At 47.9% G+C, this 19413-nt stretch overlaps 2 protein-coding genes across 6 annotated transcripts; both read right to left on the bottom strand.

The window, feature by feature from the left end:
* Positions 1-353: 353 nt before the first annotated feature.
* On the bottom strand, positions 354-11278 carry hgs (hepatocyte growth factor-regulated tyrosine kinase substrate). 4 transcript variants are annotated; one of them, XM_023822008.2, is made up of 21 exons: positions 11121-11278; positions 9667-9751; positions 9285-9360; positions 9069-9161; positions 7820-7943; positions 7567-7619; positions 7400-7468; positions 6732-6856; positions 6298-6382; positions 5950-6048; positions 5774-5869; positions 5640-5678; positions 5084-5245; positions 4775-4985; positions 3451-3623; positions 3162-3302; positions 2779-2965; positions 2529-2662; positions 2190-2285; positions 1991-2077; positions 354-1912 (listed from the first exon to the last, which is right to left on the bottom strand). In XM_023822008.2, the coding sequence occupies exons 1-21, from the start codon at positions 11155-11157 to the stop codon at positions 1817-1819; spliced, it is 2268 nt and encodes a 755-aa protein (XP_023677776.1). In that variant the 5' UTR covers positions 11158-11278; the 3' UTR covers positions 354-1816. The 4 variants fall into 4 exon arrangements, with proteins under 4 accessions (XP_023677776.1, XP_023677775.1, XP_023677774.1 ...); XM_023822007.2 differs by having other exon boundaries at positions 4775-4988; XM_023822006.2 differs by having other exon boundaries at positions 6286-6382.
* Positions 11279-13967: 2689 nt separating this feature from the next.
* cldnk (claudin k) lies at positions 13968-16589 on the bottom strand. Of its 2 annotated transcripts, XM_072704990.1 has the most exons (3): positions 16035-16589; positions 15719-15741; positions 13968-15028 (listed from the first exon to the last, which is right to left on the bottom strand). In XM_072704990.1, exon 3 carries the CDS (start codon positions 14865-14867, stop codon positions 14214-14216), a length of 654 nt encoding a protein of 217 aa, XP_072561091.1. In that variant the 5' UTR covers positions 14868-15028; positions 15719-15741; positions 16035-16589; the 3' UTR covers positions 13968-14213. The 2 variants fall into 2 exon arrangements, with proteins under 2 accessions (XP_072561091.1, XP_023677488.1); XM_023821720.2 differs by lacking the exon at positions 15719-15741.
* Positions 16590-19413: the final 2824 nt, after the last annotated feature.

Below are 19413 nucleotides of genomic sequence, written 5' to 3' on the forward strand. Positions count from 1 at the left end.
ATGGACAGCCTGCTAATGGTAGAGATTGTGAGCCTTTGGTCCAGGGACAATATTCATAATTCTAAACTGCATGATTATTAAACGGAACTAGTGGTGGCGGAGTTTAAATTAAGGTAACACAGTGCACAAAAGCGAAATAGTGTTTGGAATGTTTCTTAATATTCATATTTACAAAACCCACTAGATATTTTTTCCCGGTATTAAATATCCATACAAGCCAGACCGCCCAAATGCCTGCCATTTTCAGCGTGTCTTTCCCCGTCATGTTAAACGATTCCTGAAACGGGATACAAACAAGAGTAATATCAAATATTTCGTTTGACAGCCAGATACAACAAACAATCAGACGCAAAAACAGAGGAACACAATATTTATTAAATATAATTTTAAAATTACTGAATGATCTTATAGACTAAGATCAGCATGACAAGTAGAACAAAAAAAAAGTTCACAAATGACATTAGAAGGTTATAGAAGCCACGAGCTGGGCACATGTGAGCAAGCTTAATGTAAATCTGTGTCTCTGACGTTCAGCTTGTCTCTTCTTTTTTAAGTTCGTAACTAAACCCGTCAGCAACTAAAGTCTCTGTTGGAGATTCTATGCAGTTACACAGCTCAGCCACAAGGGGGCTATTTCCTTTATATTAATGTTTATCTGGCTCAATTAGGTCAATGTGTGCAAGAAATTAAAGCTGAAGTCTTAATGGGCAAATACCCACAAAACGCTTCAGCTGAAGGGGTGTCAGACAGGTGTCCTTAAGGTGACCCTGTGTGACATCACATAAACAAGCCCCCCAGTTACTTCTGGAAATGATTTACTTTCTATGACCCAGTCTGTCACATGGGTGGTCCAGTGGCACACTGCTCTAAGGTGAACATATATAGGACAGACCTCTCACTGCTACATGCATAGAACAGTCTGAAGGTGACGCAACGAAAAGAGCAGCGTAGCAGGTAGCGTAGTGCTTAAATATTCAAATTTTTACACAAAAGGTAGAGAGTACGAATAGAAGTGTAAAAGTAGCTGCAGAAAAAAATACATCTGCGAAGCAACTAATGTGATAATTATGGGGGGGGCAGAGAATGATGACTATGTAGCACTGGAATCCAACAGCGCCACCATGTGGTCAGCAATATGTGGCAAGCCTCACATACAGGTGAAGTGTATTAATGACAGACTGGGACAGACTATGATGATTTTCATCCTCCACCTGGGGAGGGGAGGGGGGGGGGGCATAAGCAGCAGTGGCTAGATGGGCTAGCTGGGGCATCTCCATTCCTGGTGTTGAAAATGGAACCTTCCAGGAGCTACTGAATTCCCTCTGTATCAGCCAATCAAAACCATTATTAGACCCAACTTCGACCAATTACAGCAAAGCCGGTGGCAGAGGTGCTATAATATTCCACACCTTAAAATGTTTTTTTTTTTTTTTAAGCATGCAATTCGATAAAAAAAAAAAAAGAAAAAAGTTACGCCTCACCCTTCAAATGTTCATTTAATGATGTCGCTAACTATTTTTTTGTTTTTTTAGGAATCACTAGATACACAGGAGGGAGACGACAATCTCTGCGCTCCCTGCACAAAATCCCAAAAGCGTTTGAGCATGTGCTACGGAGCGAGGAAGGAGACAGCAGCGGTGCACAGGAAGACGGCCGGGCCGTTCTCGCTGCGTTCCGTTTCCAGGGAAATGGGAGACAGGGGTGGTGACACGAGGCAAGCTGGGGGCAGGGGGGAGATGGGAGCATATTGGGGTGTAGTGTGCTAGGCTCCTGACAGTAGGGGGGGCGGGGGTGGACGCGGGAGGGAGACAGGCGGTCAGTCGAAGGAGATGAGCTGAGCCTCTGTGCTGCCCGGTGCTGCCTGAGGTGGCTGGTGCTGCGCTTGCTGCTGGGGGCCACCAGGGGGCACCATCTGCACACGAAAAGTGAAATTCAACCAGATTAGCCCGGACCACCAGGACTTGGAGGAGGGAAGGGGGAGACATCTCACCTGCTGGTATATTGGCTGCTGTCCGGGCAAATATGCCTGCGGGGGCGGCATGCCGGGGTCCTGGCCTGGCAGTGCTGACATCATATTCTAGGGGCGTGGCCAGGGCGACAGGAGGGGTGTTAGAAATGGCATGTGAGGTCGTCAGCTTCTCCTTGTAAACAACAACACTGATCGCCTATTACAGAGACGGGATGCTGACCTGCATGTTGTAGGCTTGGTAACCCATGTAAGCCATGCCGTTGGAGGGGGCAGTCTGTGACATGGGGGGCATGGGCTGAGCCTGGGAGGCCACGTTCTGCGGGGGGGGGATATGGAGGAGAGAGAGAGGGAGAGAGAGAGGGAGAGAGAGAGGGAGAATGTTTACCATTCTTATCTAACTCCGCCATATGCAAATGTAACCAGCGCCAAATTAAACAACAGGAAACTATATCTGTTCATCAGATCTGCGACCTCCGCTTGAACCTGGTTATATTTTAACTAGCGGCGAATGAGTGGCCATGCGCTCGCTCTCCAGATCACACGGCCCGAGAGCCCTTACCTGATAGGCCTGCGTGGGGGTGGGCTGGTAGCTGGAGTAGGCGGGGTTGGTTGTGGGCGGGGCCTGGGCTGGGGGCGCGGCTTGGCCGCCGGAGCCTGCCGTTTGGTACATGTAGGCGTTCACCATGTTGGGGTCTACAGACACATTGAGTGATGAACGGCGTTAGATTCCATACTCATAACCTGCGTATTATGGCTGTATTAGAAAATAAGGCGCCAGTGAGCCCCCCCCCCAAACACCTGGCACCCACCTGTGGCAGAGACCGGCATGGCCTGGTAGGGGGGTGCAGCACCAGCCTGGCCTGGCTGGTTCATGTAGACCGTGTGCATGGGGGAGCCCTCCACTGATCCAGAGGGGCTGAAGGTCCCGGGATAGCTGGGGGGGCCCGCCGCCTGGTACACTACCCCCCCAGGCACACTAGGTGGGAGGGACTGCATCTGGAGGACAGAAATACAGCAATTCCTTTATACATGAACAGCTCAGTTACGTTTACTGACCCATGTGATGTTAAACACGTGCATTAAGTTCATAAATGTTACTGGTTTCATTGCAAATGGAAGAAGCTGAAAGCTTCAGCTGTCCTGAAGGGCTGCAGGTCACGTGACCAGGCCCGGCACCCTGCGGAGCGCCCACCTGCGCGTACGGCAGCGAGAAGGCCGGCATCTGGGCCCGCATCTGAATGGTGTGCTTCTGCTGCTCCAGCCGCATCTGCCGCTCCTTCTCCTGCTCCTGGAGCCGCTGGATGGCCAGCTGCCGCTGCATCTCCAGGTACTCCTGCAACACGGCGGCCGGTCGCGTCACGGGCCTTGCCGTATCAGCCAATCGCCGCGAGCCTCGCCCCAAAGCTATGTCCAGATAACAGGACGGCCAATGACATCTCAGTGGATGTGTCACATGACCCGGATCAGGCCGGACAGGTCACCTGCTTCTTCTGCCGCATGATCTCCAGTTTCTGGGCCAGCTGAATCTGTCGCTGGCGCTCGGCTTCTTCGGCGGCGCGGCGGAGCTTCTCGCGATGCTCGTCCCGGAGAGCGTTGAGAGCCGCGCGTGCGTCCCGCAGCTGGGCCAGCTTGTCCTGCAGGCCCTCGTAGTACACTGCCGGCACAGAGAGGCGTTTCCCAATAACGTGTGTACCTCACCACATTCCTCTGGTTATATTCCATTCCAAAGACCAGTTCCAATACTCAAGAACAAAAGCAAAGAGGATGGTAAAAAAAATCCCCGGTTGTCATTCTTGCCCCGCCCCAAATACTAAGGAAACATCGGTCGAATCCTTGCCAAACGAGACCAATCCCATGATTGATTGAGCCCCAAGTTCATTCTTGCAAGGCAAGTCAGCAAGACCAGTCTTGCCGAGAGCACAGGTACGATCTCGCCATTCTTGGCACTGAGAGACTCCCACGGCCGACCGATGAGCCACAGACTCATAGGGGACAACGTTATTAGTTTTGATTTTTTAATTCAGTTTTCATCGCATATTATTTTCAATTTTCATTTGAAATCCTGTTTACTTTTCAGTGTGGTTTTATTAGTTTATATTTTAACCTCCTGAGACCCTACGTCCTCATATAAGGACATCGTTTTTAGTTTAAAACTATTAATTGTTCAAAAAAATAATGTTTGGTTTTTATGATTATGAGGTCCTACTAATCCCAAATAGCTAACGGAAATAAAACATGCACACCAAACAAAAGCCCGGGACTCAGGAGGTTAAACATATATTCCTATTTAGTTTCTATTATATATATTAGTTTTATTCCTAGTGATAAAATGATTTACAACTTTCAGTCTATGTGCCTGATCATTAGAGAATCCTACATATATACACATACATACACTATGTACTGAAGTCCCCAAAATGGGTAAAACATGTTCCAAGTATAAAGGCAATATACTGGATTATGTTTCTTGAAACGATTTCCAAAGACGGAAGATAAACAAATCATCAATTTAGCTAAATGGTACTTAAAGAGGAATTAAATGTGTTTGTTTGATTTCATTTCAGTTCGTTTTGAGAGCAATATTTATAGTTTTCATTTAGTTTGAGATTAGTCTATTTTGTTTTTCTATCTTGTTTTTATTTCAGCTTAGAAAAACGTTTTCTTATTTTATCTTTCATTTAGAATAATAACCCTGGCATGAGATTAACATGGACGCCCTTACGACTGACTGGGGGTTTAAAAACAGACGACGGGATTGGCTGGAAGGGGTGCCGAGCGCTTGTGGTTGGGTGTCGGCTCACTCACGCCTCTTCTCATCCAGCTGATTGAGCAGCTCCAGGAGCTGTGGGTGCATGTTGTTGATGGACTGGAAGAGCGAGAGCACAGCGCTGTCGTTGGCGATGCTGCGGCCGCGCATGTGGTTGCTCTTCATGCGGTTCAGGAAGGTGGTGACAGCGTTCTGCAGCGCTTTCAGGAACTGCTCGTGGTTCTCCTCCGACTCGCCGTTCTGGTACTGCTGCTGGGGGAGGAAGCCTGGCGTCACACTGGGATACACGGTGAGGTTAAAATAGCCTCTCGATACAGTGTGCGGGTCTGAGGGGGGGCGTGGCGTACCTCCACGATGCTGATTGGCTGAACCGGAATGTGGCTCTCCACGGGCTGGCTAATTGGCAGGGGCTCGGCCAATGGTGCGGGGGCGGGGGCAGACGGGGTGGGGCTCTTGCGCACCTCCTCCTGCTTCTTCTCCCAGTAAGTCCGGTTCAGGTATCGTGCCAGCTATGGAGAGGACATTCCGGCACTCATTCCCAAACTACGGTGATTGGACATATTTCAGCAAAACAAACCCACAGATAGAAGTGGGCACTGAAAACGACACGACTAGCTCTCCGTGTTTATTAAATTAATACTGCACCATGTTCCTAAGAATGTTCCAGATTTCAAAGGTGACCCAGAGTGGTTACTATATCTTACAGGTCAATATTTCTAAAGGGCGACCTGGATCTTGGATACAGTTTATCCTTAAGGTTTGCCCGTAATCCACGAGGAATTTCTTGACGCCTCATAGTAATAGAATTTTGGGCAAGACGTGTCTTCACCTCCAATGCTGGGAGGTTAAAGGTCACAGGGATACACTGTAAGACAGAGTGGCATGCAGAGACGGCCACCTCACCTCTGGGTCCACGTCTTCAGCTGAGGGGGCTGAGGAATTCTGGGAGGAACAGACAGGAAGAGCCAGATGAAACCCGCAGGTACGTGACACACGTGCCACAGCTGAGAATGTTTCCCACTGAAATGTCCTCTTACCACGGGAGAGGAGTAGAGGGTGCTGGCTGGGGGGGCTGAGGAGGTCACGGGGGTGGGGTCCGCCTTGGGATACACAGAGTAGGTGGTCTTCTGCCTCTGCGAACGGAAGTGTGACAGCACGTTACGGCCGGTCCCAGCAGCGATGGCGGCAGGAGAGCTCGCAGTGTGGACCTCACCATCCTCTCCTTCTCCTCAGCCTCACTCTGGGACAGGGCAATGGCCAGCTGCAGCTCCTCCTCCTCCTGCAGAGCCGCCTCATCCCGCTTGGGGGGCATCTGCGGGGGAGGAAGGTACCTTAACTGGGGTACGACCCGGGTACCAGAGGGCTGTTACATCAAACTGACCGACTGTCACTTCAGACTGTTAACGTAGCTGCATATCGACATATGTAGCAACAAAGTGACAAAAAACTACATTACCCATAATCCCCCCAGTTACTGTGACTAGCACCTGATGCATATCGAGATATGTAGCGACAAAAAAAAAAACTACATTACCCAAAATCCAGTTACCGTGACTACTACCTGAGACTGCTGGGACAGCGGGCTGGTCAGGTACTCAGGGGGCAGTTCGGCTGGGGCCCCAGCAGTTCCTTTACCCTCCGCTTTCCTGGGGGGGGGAAGGGGGGGATGAAGTGAACTCAATAGTTGGTAAGACAAGACATCAGCTACATAATTCGGAGCCTCACAAGAAGAGATATGCTTGAGAAAATTAGAGGATCTGGGGCTGATTTTGACAAGGGAGCACTGTGGTGATGGTTTACTAACCCGAAAGTAGAAGAGAAGCTGTGTCTGAGTAATGGGTGACTCACAAAGCCACAGTTTTTGTCTAATTATTGCAACTGAAGTAATGTATTACTCATATTGTAACAGAAGAACAAGGATCTTGTTGAGTGAGGCTCCTTCCTACAGATGAGTTATTATCTGCTATTATCTGGTCCTGGATCAGGGGCACTCACTTGTTGAGGAGCTCGAAGCAGGGCTCGCAGACGCGCACCTCCTTCTCGATGCCAAACTTGGGGATGGTCGAGTACTTGGAGGAGCACTTGCCACAGAAGATCTGCCCACACGCCCGGCAGTGGTGCTGAGATCAAGGGCGGGGGTTGGGGGGGGGGGGGGGGGGGTGCAACCAGAACACTAATTAATCCTTCAACAACAAGACAACAAGAGGACAGAGGGAGGCAAGGGGAGTGACCACTGGCTGGAGAAGCGGGGAGTTAGCACTGTACGAGAGTGGAGATGGCGGGGAAAGAATCAGACAAAAAACTTCTAATGAAGACTTTTCTCAAAGTCATAAAAAATATTGGTCATCCAAAAATGTAGTACTCTGTCACTGAGGTTCCATTTATATTTTTAATTATTTAGCACACACTTTAATTCAAAGCAGGGTCAGACCCGGAAGGGACTGGGAGTTAAGGGCCTCGCTCAGGGGCCCAATGACGGCTTTACTGGGATTCGAGCCAGTAACCTTCTGAACACAGGCAGTATCCTAACAGTCACACATATGCCTCACAGGTCAACACAAAAACACATGAAATCTTCCATGCAGAGCTACGAATGACCACAGCTGCTAAGCAAACACCGCGACGCTTGAGCTCTGGACAGACGGCTTTCGGTCGGGTCTCACCTTCCTGGTCACGACCCCAAACTGAACCCGGCACCGGTGACACTCCTCTGCGTCGACCCAATCGGGAGCCTAGACAACCATGGAGATAGAGAGTCACGCATGGAGATAATGAAGGATCAGAACAGAACGTGAGCCGTCAACCACGAGCTGAGGCGCACGGCGCTCACCCTCTCCGCCGCAAACATGGCGTCGCTCTCCTTGAACTCTGGGAAGACGTGACCTGCAAGAGGAGACACCAGGCTGAATAATGTACGACGACTGCGAAAGCAGTGAAGATATTCACTTTCGTTGTCTAAAATGCATAATCCCCGCTGTCTACCCATCTCGACACGCGTGCTGGGCTGAGACAGTCCTCTACATCTGCTGCTCCACATGATCGGAGGCCAGAGGAGGTGCAGAAAATGGCAGATCCCTGCTTACCCTCCACCTTCATGATCTGGTAGGTGTCCTGAACCACCTTGTACTTGGGCTCGTTGCGGAAGGCGTGAGCCCAGGCCTGGATCAGGTATAGGATCTTGTTCTTGACGTTAGGCTCGGTCTGCTTCTTAGGGAGGAAGATTGCAAAGGAAATCAGATCACAGCGAGCAGACGACAAATCCAACGCAGCGAAACAGAGAAGCAGACAGGAAGGAGGTGTAGTAGGTTAGGGTGCCAACCGGTGGTAAATTTAAGGCAGTCTGTTTAAACCACCTTAAGCAACTTGTTTAACCGGATCTGTGCCAGTAAAATATCCAGCTATGTAGACCTGTGAAAATACTGTTTGCCTAAGCAATTAACACGTAAATCAGTCACACATCTCATCTGGCAAGAGCCAAAAAAAAAGTATTCTAGGCTCCAAGAAACTCACTACTATCCCCGAGGCTCTACTCACTCTGAAGATAGCATCAAGGAAGACATGAAACACAGCTCTTCATTACTAAACATAGAGGAAATGGCTGACCTATAATCAAACACACATCTGCTGCTACTGAAAACTAAACGCATGACATGCAGTACACTTCCTATCCTGTACCATTTCCTCAGTCTTCCCTAAACATTAAGTTGAACCTTAAACATCAACCATGTTTCTGTTCAGTCACAAATAATTCTTATAGTATTACCTTAAAAACAGCCTCTGTGTAGATGATGTTTTAAAGTGTTTATTTTTATGTTCCTCTGAAAAGACTGAGGAACTCCTCTAGCTGGTCTGACTGAGTAATCATGTGACACACTCTGACCTGGAAGTCAGAGTAGCGAGTCATAAGTCACCTGACATGACTCAGCCAACCAGCACGCAATTGCTCAGCAAACAACATTTCTCCCTGCTTATCAGCCAATAGTATCACAGAGGCGTGACATACCTCTACAAAACAACAACACAAAAAGGCTTCGATTTGCCTCACATTTCATGTTATTGACAGGGTAATGTGTCCAAGTAAAACCTTAATAATGTACCTAAAACAGATTTGTCAGAGAGTAAGCTTTGTGTGGAAAAACACATTTAACTTTGTTTTATGTTCACCTTGGTCTTCAGCTGGCTGACAACAGAATACCAAGAGCAAGAGGAGCTTAACCTGGTATTTACAAGATGCGGGGCATCTACTTTTTTTTAGAACAATCTTCAAGCAAAAACAAGCAAAGGGGTGGACAAGCAAGAGAGGGGCACTGGATCTGGCAATGGTGCGGCCACCTTGAGGAGGTCCTTCAACTCCTCCATGGTCTGCTTGCTGGCCACCTCGTCATGCACCGTCTGGCCGCAGTTCTTCACCACAGACTCCAGCACCTGCATGGCGAACACGCACGTTTAACCCGAATGAATGTCTGAGCCCGTGAATCAGCTCCGCCGATCACCTACGACGCCTGTTTCTCTCTGTACAGTAGGCTTTCCTTGGCAGGCAGGACCTACCTCCAGACCGTACAGGGCCACATGGGGGTTCTTGTCGTTCAGCTTCCTCTTAATGGCACCGACGGCATACTTAGCCCTGTAGAAAATACGCACTTCTATCCATTCTTAACCTATAAAATGGGCTTATCTGCTCGTCATGACTTTCATTCCCCCCATTTGGATTCTGAAACGCATATACCACCTCTCCCATGACAACCCCTATTGACACACAATAATTTATCAGTTAAAAGGTTAAAGTTGTGAGACGCGCTTGGCAAAACACGCCAATTTCACAAAATGAGTCAACAAAGCAACACCTAGGCTGTTACACCAAAACTGCGTTTCAAAATTATACAGGCAGTGGGGTCAAAGGTCAGAGCGCGGGGAGGCGGAGCTGACTCACTGGGCGTCGCCCTGCCGGATGAGGTCACATATCTGCAGGATGGACTCCCAATCGGTCTCTAGGAGCAGCTGGCTGGTGGCCTTATCTGTGGAATGAGACATTTAAGATGCTGTCACATGCTTGGCTGTAAAAAAAAAAAAAAAAAACCCCCATCAAACATCCATGTGAAAAGTCGCCTTCTGAGTAACTGATACAGGCCCAGACTAAAACGAACAGCTTTACTTGTTGCTAGGGCAAATTGGCCGTTTACTTACAACAGCAACAAGCAAGGAAGCTGGAAACACATGGAAACAAACGCCGACCCTTGAAATTACATACATTGCTCATAATTCATCCTTAAATTAGGGTGGCTGTCAATTTGTTTATGAAGGCTGTGCTGACCTGAGTGCAACAAGGAAACTGTACGCTGATGGCAGCTTAGGAAAATAAGGGGGAGGTTATACTAAAAAAAAAAAAAGAAGGCTCCATTTGTATTACAGAACAGCCTGTTCTGGGCTAAACATAAACACACACGGAGTTCCACTTTGATGAGGGCATTACTAATATAATAAGAACGTGACACAAAGGACTGGAGATCCCATCAAGTCAGACTGCAGTGGCATTCCGATATACATACATATATACACATCTGGGGGGGCGATGTCACCTAAATAGCTACCTTATGTACAACTATCTGAAGATAACGCTTATTGACCCAGATCAGCCAAGAATTAAGACCCGCAGAACGTGAGTGGGGTATTGGGCGATTAAGATGTCTTGGATCATATTTTAAATGATTAATTTCAATATTTATTATTGGTTTCTACGGCTCTGGATAAATGATCTGCCCCACCCGCTACTATGTTGGTCGCCCTTTTTGTTAAGAGATACATCAGGATCCCGCAGCCAGGTGATTCCCGTCAGTGACTTGGCATATGACACCCCGGTACTGGGCCAGCGGCCCGAGGTACAGACATTAAAAGCCCGGCTCGCACTGGCCTGTTCGCCACTGCTTGCATTTTAGCTTATTTCCTAGCGGCACCGTAAGTGCGGGTAAACTCATCAGGGGCCCCGACACCGCCATCGCCGAGCAGTACGCCGCTTCCAGCTGTACCACGCAGTTTCACATAAATACCAGCACCGGAAAACCACGAAATACATAAATGTCAGCCGTCGCAGCCCCCGGCACTTCGGTCTCCGACACAGCTGGCTCCGACGCTGCGTACAGCCGAAGAGAACCGGCCCGCGAAGGGGGCTTAAAGAGCAGCTGGCTCTGATACCTAAAAGGGGCCGGAAGAGGGTCAAGGCAACCCGGGGGCTAATATTTAACCAGCCGATCGGGCCTAAAGCGGCCGGCCGACCGTAAGCGACGCAGACAATATCGGTACGACACCAGTCCCGGCTCGGTGAAGCGGCAGGCGCCGAACTGCGGGCTCTCGGCGACCGCCAGCGCATTAAAGCCGACATATCCTTACCCAGCAGCCGCTCAAACGTGCCTCTCCCCTTGCCCATCGCCGATCTGATGTCGCTTAGCGAGTTTGCTAACGAGACGCAGCCGCTCAGGTTTACAGCCCAAAGCTTCAGCAGCCTCCCGGCTCCACTTCCGGTTTCCTGTGCCGTAGATCGCGTCGGCTGGGTCCGTTCGCTCTTCGAGTGATGGTCGGTCGCGCCCCCTGGCGACCGTATATACGAATAACTCGGCGCGATTGCTACACACTGCGCCTCTTTGTGTAGTGGCCTCACACCTCTCAGGCTGACAAATCCGTATATGGGGATTGTATTTCTCCGAAGTGACCGAAAATATTAGGCACTGTAGCTGGGCTGGCTTGTTCTGTATTTTTTTTTCTCTTTTCTTTTTCTTTTCTTAACCCTCACGCCATTAAGCCCTACTTGAGTCTCTGTCTGGTACACAGAACACTGCAGTCCATTGTCCGTAGTGTTGGTGTTTTGCAGTATGGAGTTTCGTAGCGATCTCCAGCGCAGACCCTTCCCTGTGAACTTGCTCTCTTGGATGGTATCCTCTGGGATAAGTGAAGAATCCTAATGCTTCGTAGCCTTTAACTGTGTGAGACTATTATCATACTAAATGGATGAGGTTACTTGCGCTAGCGATAGCATAGCAGTGATAATGAAAGATTAGTGCTTTTTTTATTGGATTTTCTATTGATGCTCATCCAGTGCAGGGTCATGGTGACCCCTGGAGCTGAAACACGAAGCAGGGGATATTGTGGATGGACACCATCACAGAGCACACATTCAATTCACACACTCGCTTACAGTACACTCACATGCTCATATTTCACCACAATCATGTGTTGGGCTGAGGGAGGAAACCATTGGCCGGAAATCCACAGAACCACGGGGAAAAAAAATGTAAATTCTACACACACAGAGGCAGACATGGGAATTTAACCCAGAAACTTAGAGGCATGAGCGCTGCCCACTGCCTACATACAGCACTAATAAGCATATAGTGAAAAATCCAGACACACCTGCTTTTAGTGCATTTGTTTCTATTTTAGATATATGTCTTATGGTATAAGTCCTCGAGGCAACGAAGTAATACATATGAAATACTGCAACAACCAAGAGAAGTGTTAAACATATCAAGATGTTTTCAAATGTTACATTCTTCCAAAATAGCCTTTTCTTCTATGACAGCATTGCAGATTCTTGGCTTAGATGAAGCCCCTTGGAATGCTTCTCCTACAGTCCTGAAGGAGTTTCCGTAAGTTCTGAGCACAAGTTAGAAGGAGATACCTTGCTCTTACTCTTCGATCCAACTCATCCCTAATCAGCTGTATGGGGTTTAGATCCGGGGATTGTGGGGGCCGGGTCATCTGTCACAGCACTCCGTCTCTTTCCTTATTTACAAAATAATACTTAATACATAACCTCAATTTGTGCTTAGAGTCGTTATCTTGTTGAAGAACAAATAATTCTCAGTAGGTGTGTCCAGACTTTTGACTGCCACTGTATATCCAGTCCCTTCCCAGATGAGTACAAGACCTCCCCAGTACCTTCCCAGATGAGTACAAGACCTCCCCAGTACCTTCCCAGATGAGTACAAGACCTCCCCAGTTCTGTGGTCTCTGCATTAACCTGCGGCAGGGATTGTATTGTGGCTGAATGATCAATTAAATTTGATCACATTTGTTTTTCTCTCCTCACTGCCTTTGCTGAGCTTGGAGTATAAGTACAGTTTCTGGTACCTGGCCTCTCTGTTGCCTCTCTCTGGTAGTCTTGGTTGAAGCGGATTTCACCCGTTCCCAATATATACAGATGACCCTCCCCATCATTTATGCTTTATGTCCATGTTTCTACTCCACAGGGGAATTATCTGAATGACGAAGGAGACGCATGCGAGGCAGAGAGAGTGACAGTCTGTTAGCTCAGCAGAGAGGCAGAGGGGAATCTTAGAGATGTCAGTTATGTGGCATTAATAAACATCTACTGATTGGCCGTTGTGAAAAACTGACTCCCACAGCACGGTTGAGTGCCCACGAGGACACATGCGGAACGTACGCACGTACACGGGCTCGGCACGCCTGCCAAACACTCTTGGTGGGGCTGGATGGGGGGGGGGGGGGGTGACCATGGGCTTTGTGAATCGTATGGATGAACTTTGATCCACGGCTCAATGCTGCAAGACGGTGGGCGGGACCTTTGCCTTCGTTCTCTGTGTCTTGCAGAATAGCTGCACAATGCCCTGATTTAGCAGGCCTTGGCGTTAGGGTTGGGGGGGTAACGAGATTCTGCCCACTGATGCTCATATAGACACTCCATTGTTCCTTTGTCTCCCCCTAATCCATCTCTATGACCCTCCCCAACAGTGTGCTTCAGTGGTGTCCCCCTATCCATGTCCTGGTGTCCGTCACCATGATAACTGGCCTGGAGGCTGCGCTCTTCAAAGCACCTCCAATGGACCACAAGATCCTCCACAATTCCTCAACACTAGAGTTCAAGACCCCAACAAGCCCACTAAGTCACCCCTTCTTATGCAATCCTGCCTTTTCACCCTTTGTATATATCTATCCTTTGATCCATTCTTCCAGGGTTCTGCATTAAAAGATCACAGCGAGAACCAGGACGGCTGGTAACCTCTCGCCCACCTTCGCTTTATGCCATGAGGCCTGTCAAAATTACAATGCGGAGCGACGAGACCTACAAAGGAACCTTTTGTGTGTCCACAGCCTTATGTCCATGTTGGTGAAAAGCATCTGAAGATCCCTGACTAGTGTTGAAGTTTGACGTTTAGCGCTGAGCATGCCTCTGTAAAATTCAAGGAACTCATAAAACCTCATAAAACCTCGTAAAAGATGTGAAGATGGAAGGCTTTATTGTTTTATACAGACACAAACACACACGGGGGTTATGAAACGAGAGGTGGAGCAACAAAATGATTTCACATTGTTTTTTTCCACATCCACACTTCAACCACAGCTAATACCACTCAGTAAAAGTAAAATGGGTATTAAGAGGAAGAGGAAGAGAGTAGGGTGAGCAAACAGGAAGTGGATTCTGGGTCCCAGGTGCCAGCGGAGTCTGAAGAGCTCTTCCGGCGTCGTTTAGACGTACCCCTTAACCTGGGTGGTGCCCCCTGCTGGCCTGCGAGAGGACTCATCCTCGCTGCTGAACGTGGGCGAGGACGGCACCCCTGGCGGGCTGGAGCCGCTGTAAAGCAGGGCCCCGCCGATCAACAGGAGCCCCGAAGCCCCCCAGCCGAGATAGAGGGCGGGGCCCAGCTCGCGCTTGTGGGGCGCCGCCACGTGCTGGTCATAGAAGTCGCGGATGATGGAGTGCGCCGTCCAGCAGACCGGGACCAGGTAGAGGAAGCCGGCCAGGCCGAAGAGGGCTCCGGAGACGCGGCTGATGCGGGCCTTGGTGTGCTGCCGGCCCAGGCACTTGGTGCACTTGACTCCCAGGACGGCCAGGCCGAGCGCCACGCCGCACAGCAAGATGGAGAGAACGGTGAGGCCGCGGGCCGCCTGCATGTCACTGGGCAGCGCCAGCATGCTGTCGTACACCTTGCACTGGATCTGGCCCGTGCTCTGCACGATGCACGTCATCCACAGGCCCTCCCAGATGATCTGCGCCACCACGATGTTGTTGCCGATGAAGGCTGTGACCCGCCACAAGGGGGCAGTGCAGGCCAGGGCTCCGCCCACCCAGCCCAGCAGGGACATGATGAGGCCGAGCAGCTGCAGGCCCGTGGACGCCATTGGGTCGAGCGGTTCTGGTCGTGGGTCTCACCACCTCTCTCTCGCGCGCTCTCTCACTCGTGGGCAGGTGGGCAGCCCAGGAAGGACAGGAGTAGAATTTGCACAATGGTGATTTCGGCTCCCAAGATCCTCTGCTTCCTCTTCTTCCTCAACACTCACACCTGATGTCGACAAAAATCATCACAAAACACACATTGGATGAACACTGAAAACTACCAAAATGCCGGCACTCCAGATTATCTTTCACGATAGCAGTAATAACTGCTATTAAAATAAAAAGAGAAAATGGTACGATTTGCCAGTTTCACTCTTTTCCTGACTTAATTTCAAGGTCAACATAATAGTCGTTACAAGAAGCATCATGATATCTTGGCAGAGAGGAGGCTGGAATCTGGGCTGTAACTGGTTTCCAGTAAGAATGGACTCTTTTCACGAGGCCGTGGGAGTCAAGCTACGCCTTGTTGGACCAGTCGATTACCTCACGACACCACAAAGAGTGTCTGAATAGAGGGAGCCATTATCGGCGCCCCCAGAGTGGGTACATCTGTTTATCTGTTTGCTCACTCTCCGCACTGTTGTGTTGCCACTCTTACTATGAAATAGTTTTCTTATAAGCCATTATCTTATCATAATCACAAACAAAGTTATTTCTTTACACCTGAAAGTGAGTCCTTAAGTTCATTTTGAAACTGAACTTTTGATTGTTATTGACATAAATGTAAAGCAAAATGTAGAATACATTTTAACGTTTAATGTTCAGGATTCAGGGATATATTCTATCAGCACAGGACATAGAAGGTCAGTGTTTAGAGTCAGTATGAGGTTTATTAGCCGTGTAAGTGTAAACTTACTTGGAATTTGTCTTAGCCTGGTGCTTGAATTGATGTGACAACCAGAGAACCAAAATATAGATAAAAAAACAGAAGGATAAAAGCTTTCTTTAGTGAGCTTACTGGAGCAAGTGGAGAACATGTAACCTCACACAGAGAACCAGGATTCCAGGAACCGGATCCACAAATAAAGTGTAACAAAGAAAGACACACAAGTCACATTTGTCCCATGTTACTGCTGCGATTTGTCGCTAAGACGTTACATATGGGTTCAGTTCACAGTTCAGGCAGTTAGGGTGTTTTTGGTCGGTACCCACGGTGAGGATGATCATCCTACCTGCAGAGAGGTTCTGGCACGTCTTCCACAACTCCTGGGGAGAGTCTCCAAAGGTAGCCTGGGGGGCGGCTTCCCACGAGTCGTCAGGTGCCTAAGAACCTTGTCCTGATGTTGGCCAGGGAAAGTTCCGGTAAGAATGGGTCCCAGTGTGGCGCTGCGGCGAGCTGCTGTCGGAGCGTGTGTGCGTGCCCAAGCGCGGACACCAGTGCCTGGCATTCCCTCACAATGCCCCGCTGTTCTGTCCTCGTCACCCTGGTCATCTACATACCCCCCCCCCCACATACAGCTCCGGCACCCGTCCCTCTGCTAGCCCCAGTCAGTGCGCTTTGATCCCGTCTTTGCCTCCGTGTCTTTGTTCTGTGACAGGCTTTTCTGAAGCCTTTCCTTGTCCATCCCTGACTTTTTCTGGGGCTGCTTAATGTTCCCTGCATGCTCTTCCAACACCTCCTCTATTTCCTCCAGCTCTCAGTCTTCCCCATCTCTGGATCTCTCGTTCCCGCCCTTTGCAAACCCGCCAGTCAGCATCTCTGTGAACCACCTCTCTGAAGGTGAGATTCCAGCCTTAGAGTAAAGGTGAATTTAGCCATCATCTGTTACGCAGGCTCATTGAAAGACAAAAACCTCATCAACTGGACAACGTGAGTCTTTCAACGATGAAAAGGCTTCTCAGAGCATCTAATGGAGATTTTAAGATGCATTAAGAGACTGCAATATATTTCGGAATTTCCATCCATCTATCCATCTTCCATATAGCTTGTCCAGTACAAGATCACATCTATGCATCTACCACCTGGTTATGCTGGTCAGGGTTATGGAGGAGGACAGGACAGAGCTGCTGTGCACCCTGGATAGGATGCCAGTCCATCACTGAGAAGAAGCACACACACACAAACATACTCACAAGCTACGGGCGGTGCTGTACTGGACTGGCCATCTGGCATAGCGGGCATTTTACTGGTGGGCCAGCAAAACTTATTGTGGTCCAGGACAAGTCCAGGACCAATTTTTAATCCCAGTCTACCCCTTGCTATGGGTAATTACAGACGCCTTTATTGGACTGCAGTGGGAAAGCGGAGTCCCCAGAGGAGACCCACCCAACACCGACGGACCATGCAAACGCAACACTGATTCTGAACCTCAAACCTTCGAGGGATGAGTCAACAGTGCCACGCAGTGGGCAACCATGCCAAGCACACAGGGTCACTCAGGTTCATTCAAAACAGGAATAATTTAGATACAGTCAGATTTAGGCTACAGAAAGGTGTTTTAGGGTGTCTTCAAACTTGCACTTTTTAGTCCAGTTAAAATGGACTCTGGTTCAATTTCCCCCTTGGCGCAATTTGTTTAAACAGGTGTGAATACAGTGTTTACACTTGGGTGTGAACCTAAAGAACCATACTTAGACCCTTGAAAGTAGATGGTCTTGGTCCTATCCAAAATGAACTCTGGAGCGGTTTGTTTTTAGGGTGAACGTGATCCGACCTCAATCAGACCCAATTTCCAGGTGTACTCCATAAGCTTCAGCTAAATGGCTCCATTGGTCAGGTGTGTTTTGCATTCTGGGATGCGGCAGAGCACACTATCCAGTAGCAGCAGGGAGGCGGAGAAGGAGAAATGAACTGAGGTCTTATTTGGTCTAGCAGCAAGGCATGTTGCCTTCTTGAAATCTGGACAGATGACTACATCTGTCAGTTCCTAAAAATGACTATAAAAACTCTCAAGTTTTTAAAATATTCAGTCAACAGCTGAAGGAGAGAGGATTTCTCCGGTTTGCTGAACAGTGCTGTATGAGAGCAAAAAAAAAAAAAAAAACTGAGGCAACGATTCATAAAATTGAGAGATGTTAAACTGCATAGCCCAGGACACAGGACCTTCTTCCTGTATTTACTACATAGCCCAGGACACAGGACCTTCTTCCTGTATTTACTGCATAGCCCAGGACACAGGACCTTCTTCCTGTATTTACTGCATAGCCCAGGACACAGGACCTTCTTCCTGTATTTACTGCATAGCCCAGGACACAGGACCTTCCTGTATTTACTGCATAGCCCAGGACACAGGACCTTCTTCCTGTATTTACTGCATAGCCCAGGACACAGGACCTTCTTGCTGTATTACATCTTTACACAGCATAAACTACAGACATTTCATAGAATTGGCCACTGACAGAAAGGCTTGTCAAAGGAATCAAATGGTGTAACTTGTTACACCATTTGACATTCCAATTTAAAATCAATGAATACTTCTGTAAGCACATGGCCTTGTTGTGAAAGTTTCAAACACAGTATTAAAAGTAAATACTCATTTTCATAAATATAATGAACTGTCAAAAAAATAATGAATGTGAGTAATAAGTTAATTTTCAAATTTTAATGCCTTTAAATTTAACTAAACCATATGCACACAAAAAAATTGCATCATGTCATTGGCCCCCATATTAAAATATTAGGTCTGTGTATCAGTTAAAAACAAAAAAAAGCTTCACACTGTTTATGATTATAGGTTTTAATGCTGGGTTAATTAATCACATGAATTTATACATCAAATTCCCAATTTAACAAAGGAAGAACATTTAGTATTTTATTTGTTCAATAGCTTAGTTAGTCTTGCCTGGGAACAGCTTTGGGGCAGAGAGCCAATACAACATACAGAAGCAGGGAAACAGAGACACACCCGATTCGATGTAGCTGAAGTGCAGCTCAAAGTCCAACCTCACATTTGTCATGTACAGATTATTCATTTCCAACAAAATGCTAGTTACAAGAAAAGTACAAGCCGAATTTCAGTGCTTTCAAAAAGGCCAGATGAACAGATGGCAATATGAAAAGACAGGGCATTGAATTATACACAGGCATGCCAAATTATATATTTTTTTAACACCTTCAATCTTTACACCTTGGCGATTAACCATAAATACACTCATGTAAATCTACAACCATTAGGCCAAAGGCTCTAAAAACAGAAGACTGGTAACCATTTAAAGTGCATTTAATCACAATTTTAAGCTATTAGCTGTAATAAAATAAAACAAATATTGTAAATTACAGTACTATCTTATTAATGTATCTGTTTATTGATTTATTTTAAAAAATTGTCCAAGTAAATTTTCCTCGCCTTCCCTCTCAGTCAGCTTCCCTGTGAGAAGCTAACTCAGGGGTTAGTGACAACTGCAGCTACATCCAGACTGATTAATCCTCCATTCATGTCCCCTCAGCAGCACACCATGACAGTGTGACATTCATCCAAAACAAAGTGAAATTCAGTTCTCTGTAGTGTCACAAAGTGCCTGTATATACACAAAACAATAATAAATTAAAAAACAAAATTAACATAATTTATCCTATTTCAGGATGGATTCAGGAAGGAATAAGTCTATTTA

Source organism: Paramormyrops kingsleyae, chromosome 22 (genome assembly GCF_048594095.1).
Source record: "Paramormyrops kingsleyae isolate MSU_618 chromosome 22, PKINGS_0.4, whole genome shotgun sequence".
Classification (NCBI taxonomy): Eukaryota; Metazoa; Chordata; class Actinopteri; order Osteoglossiformes; family Mormyridae; genus Paramormyrops; species Paramormyrops kingsleyae.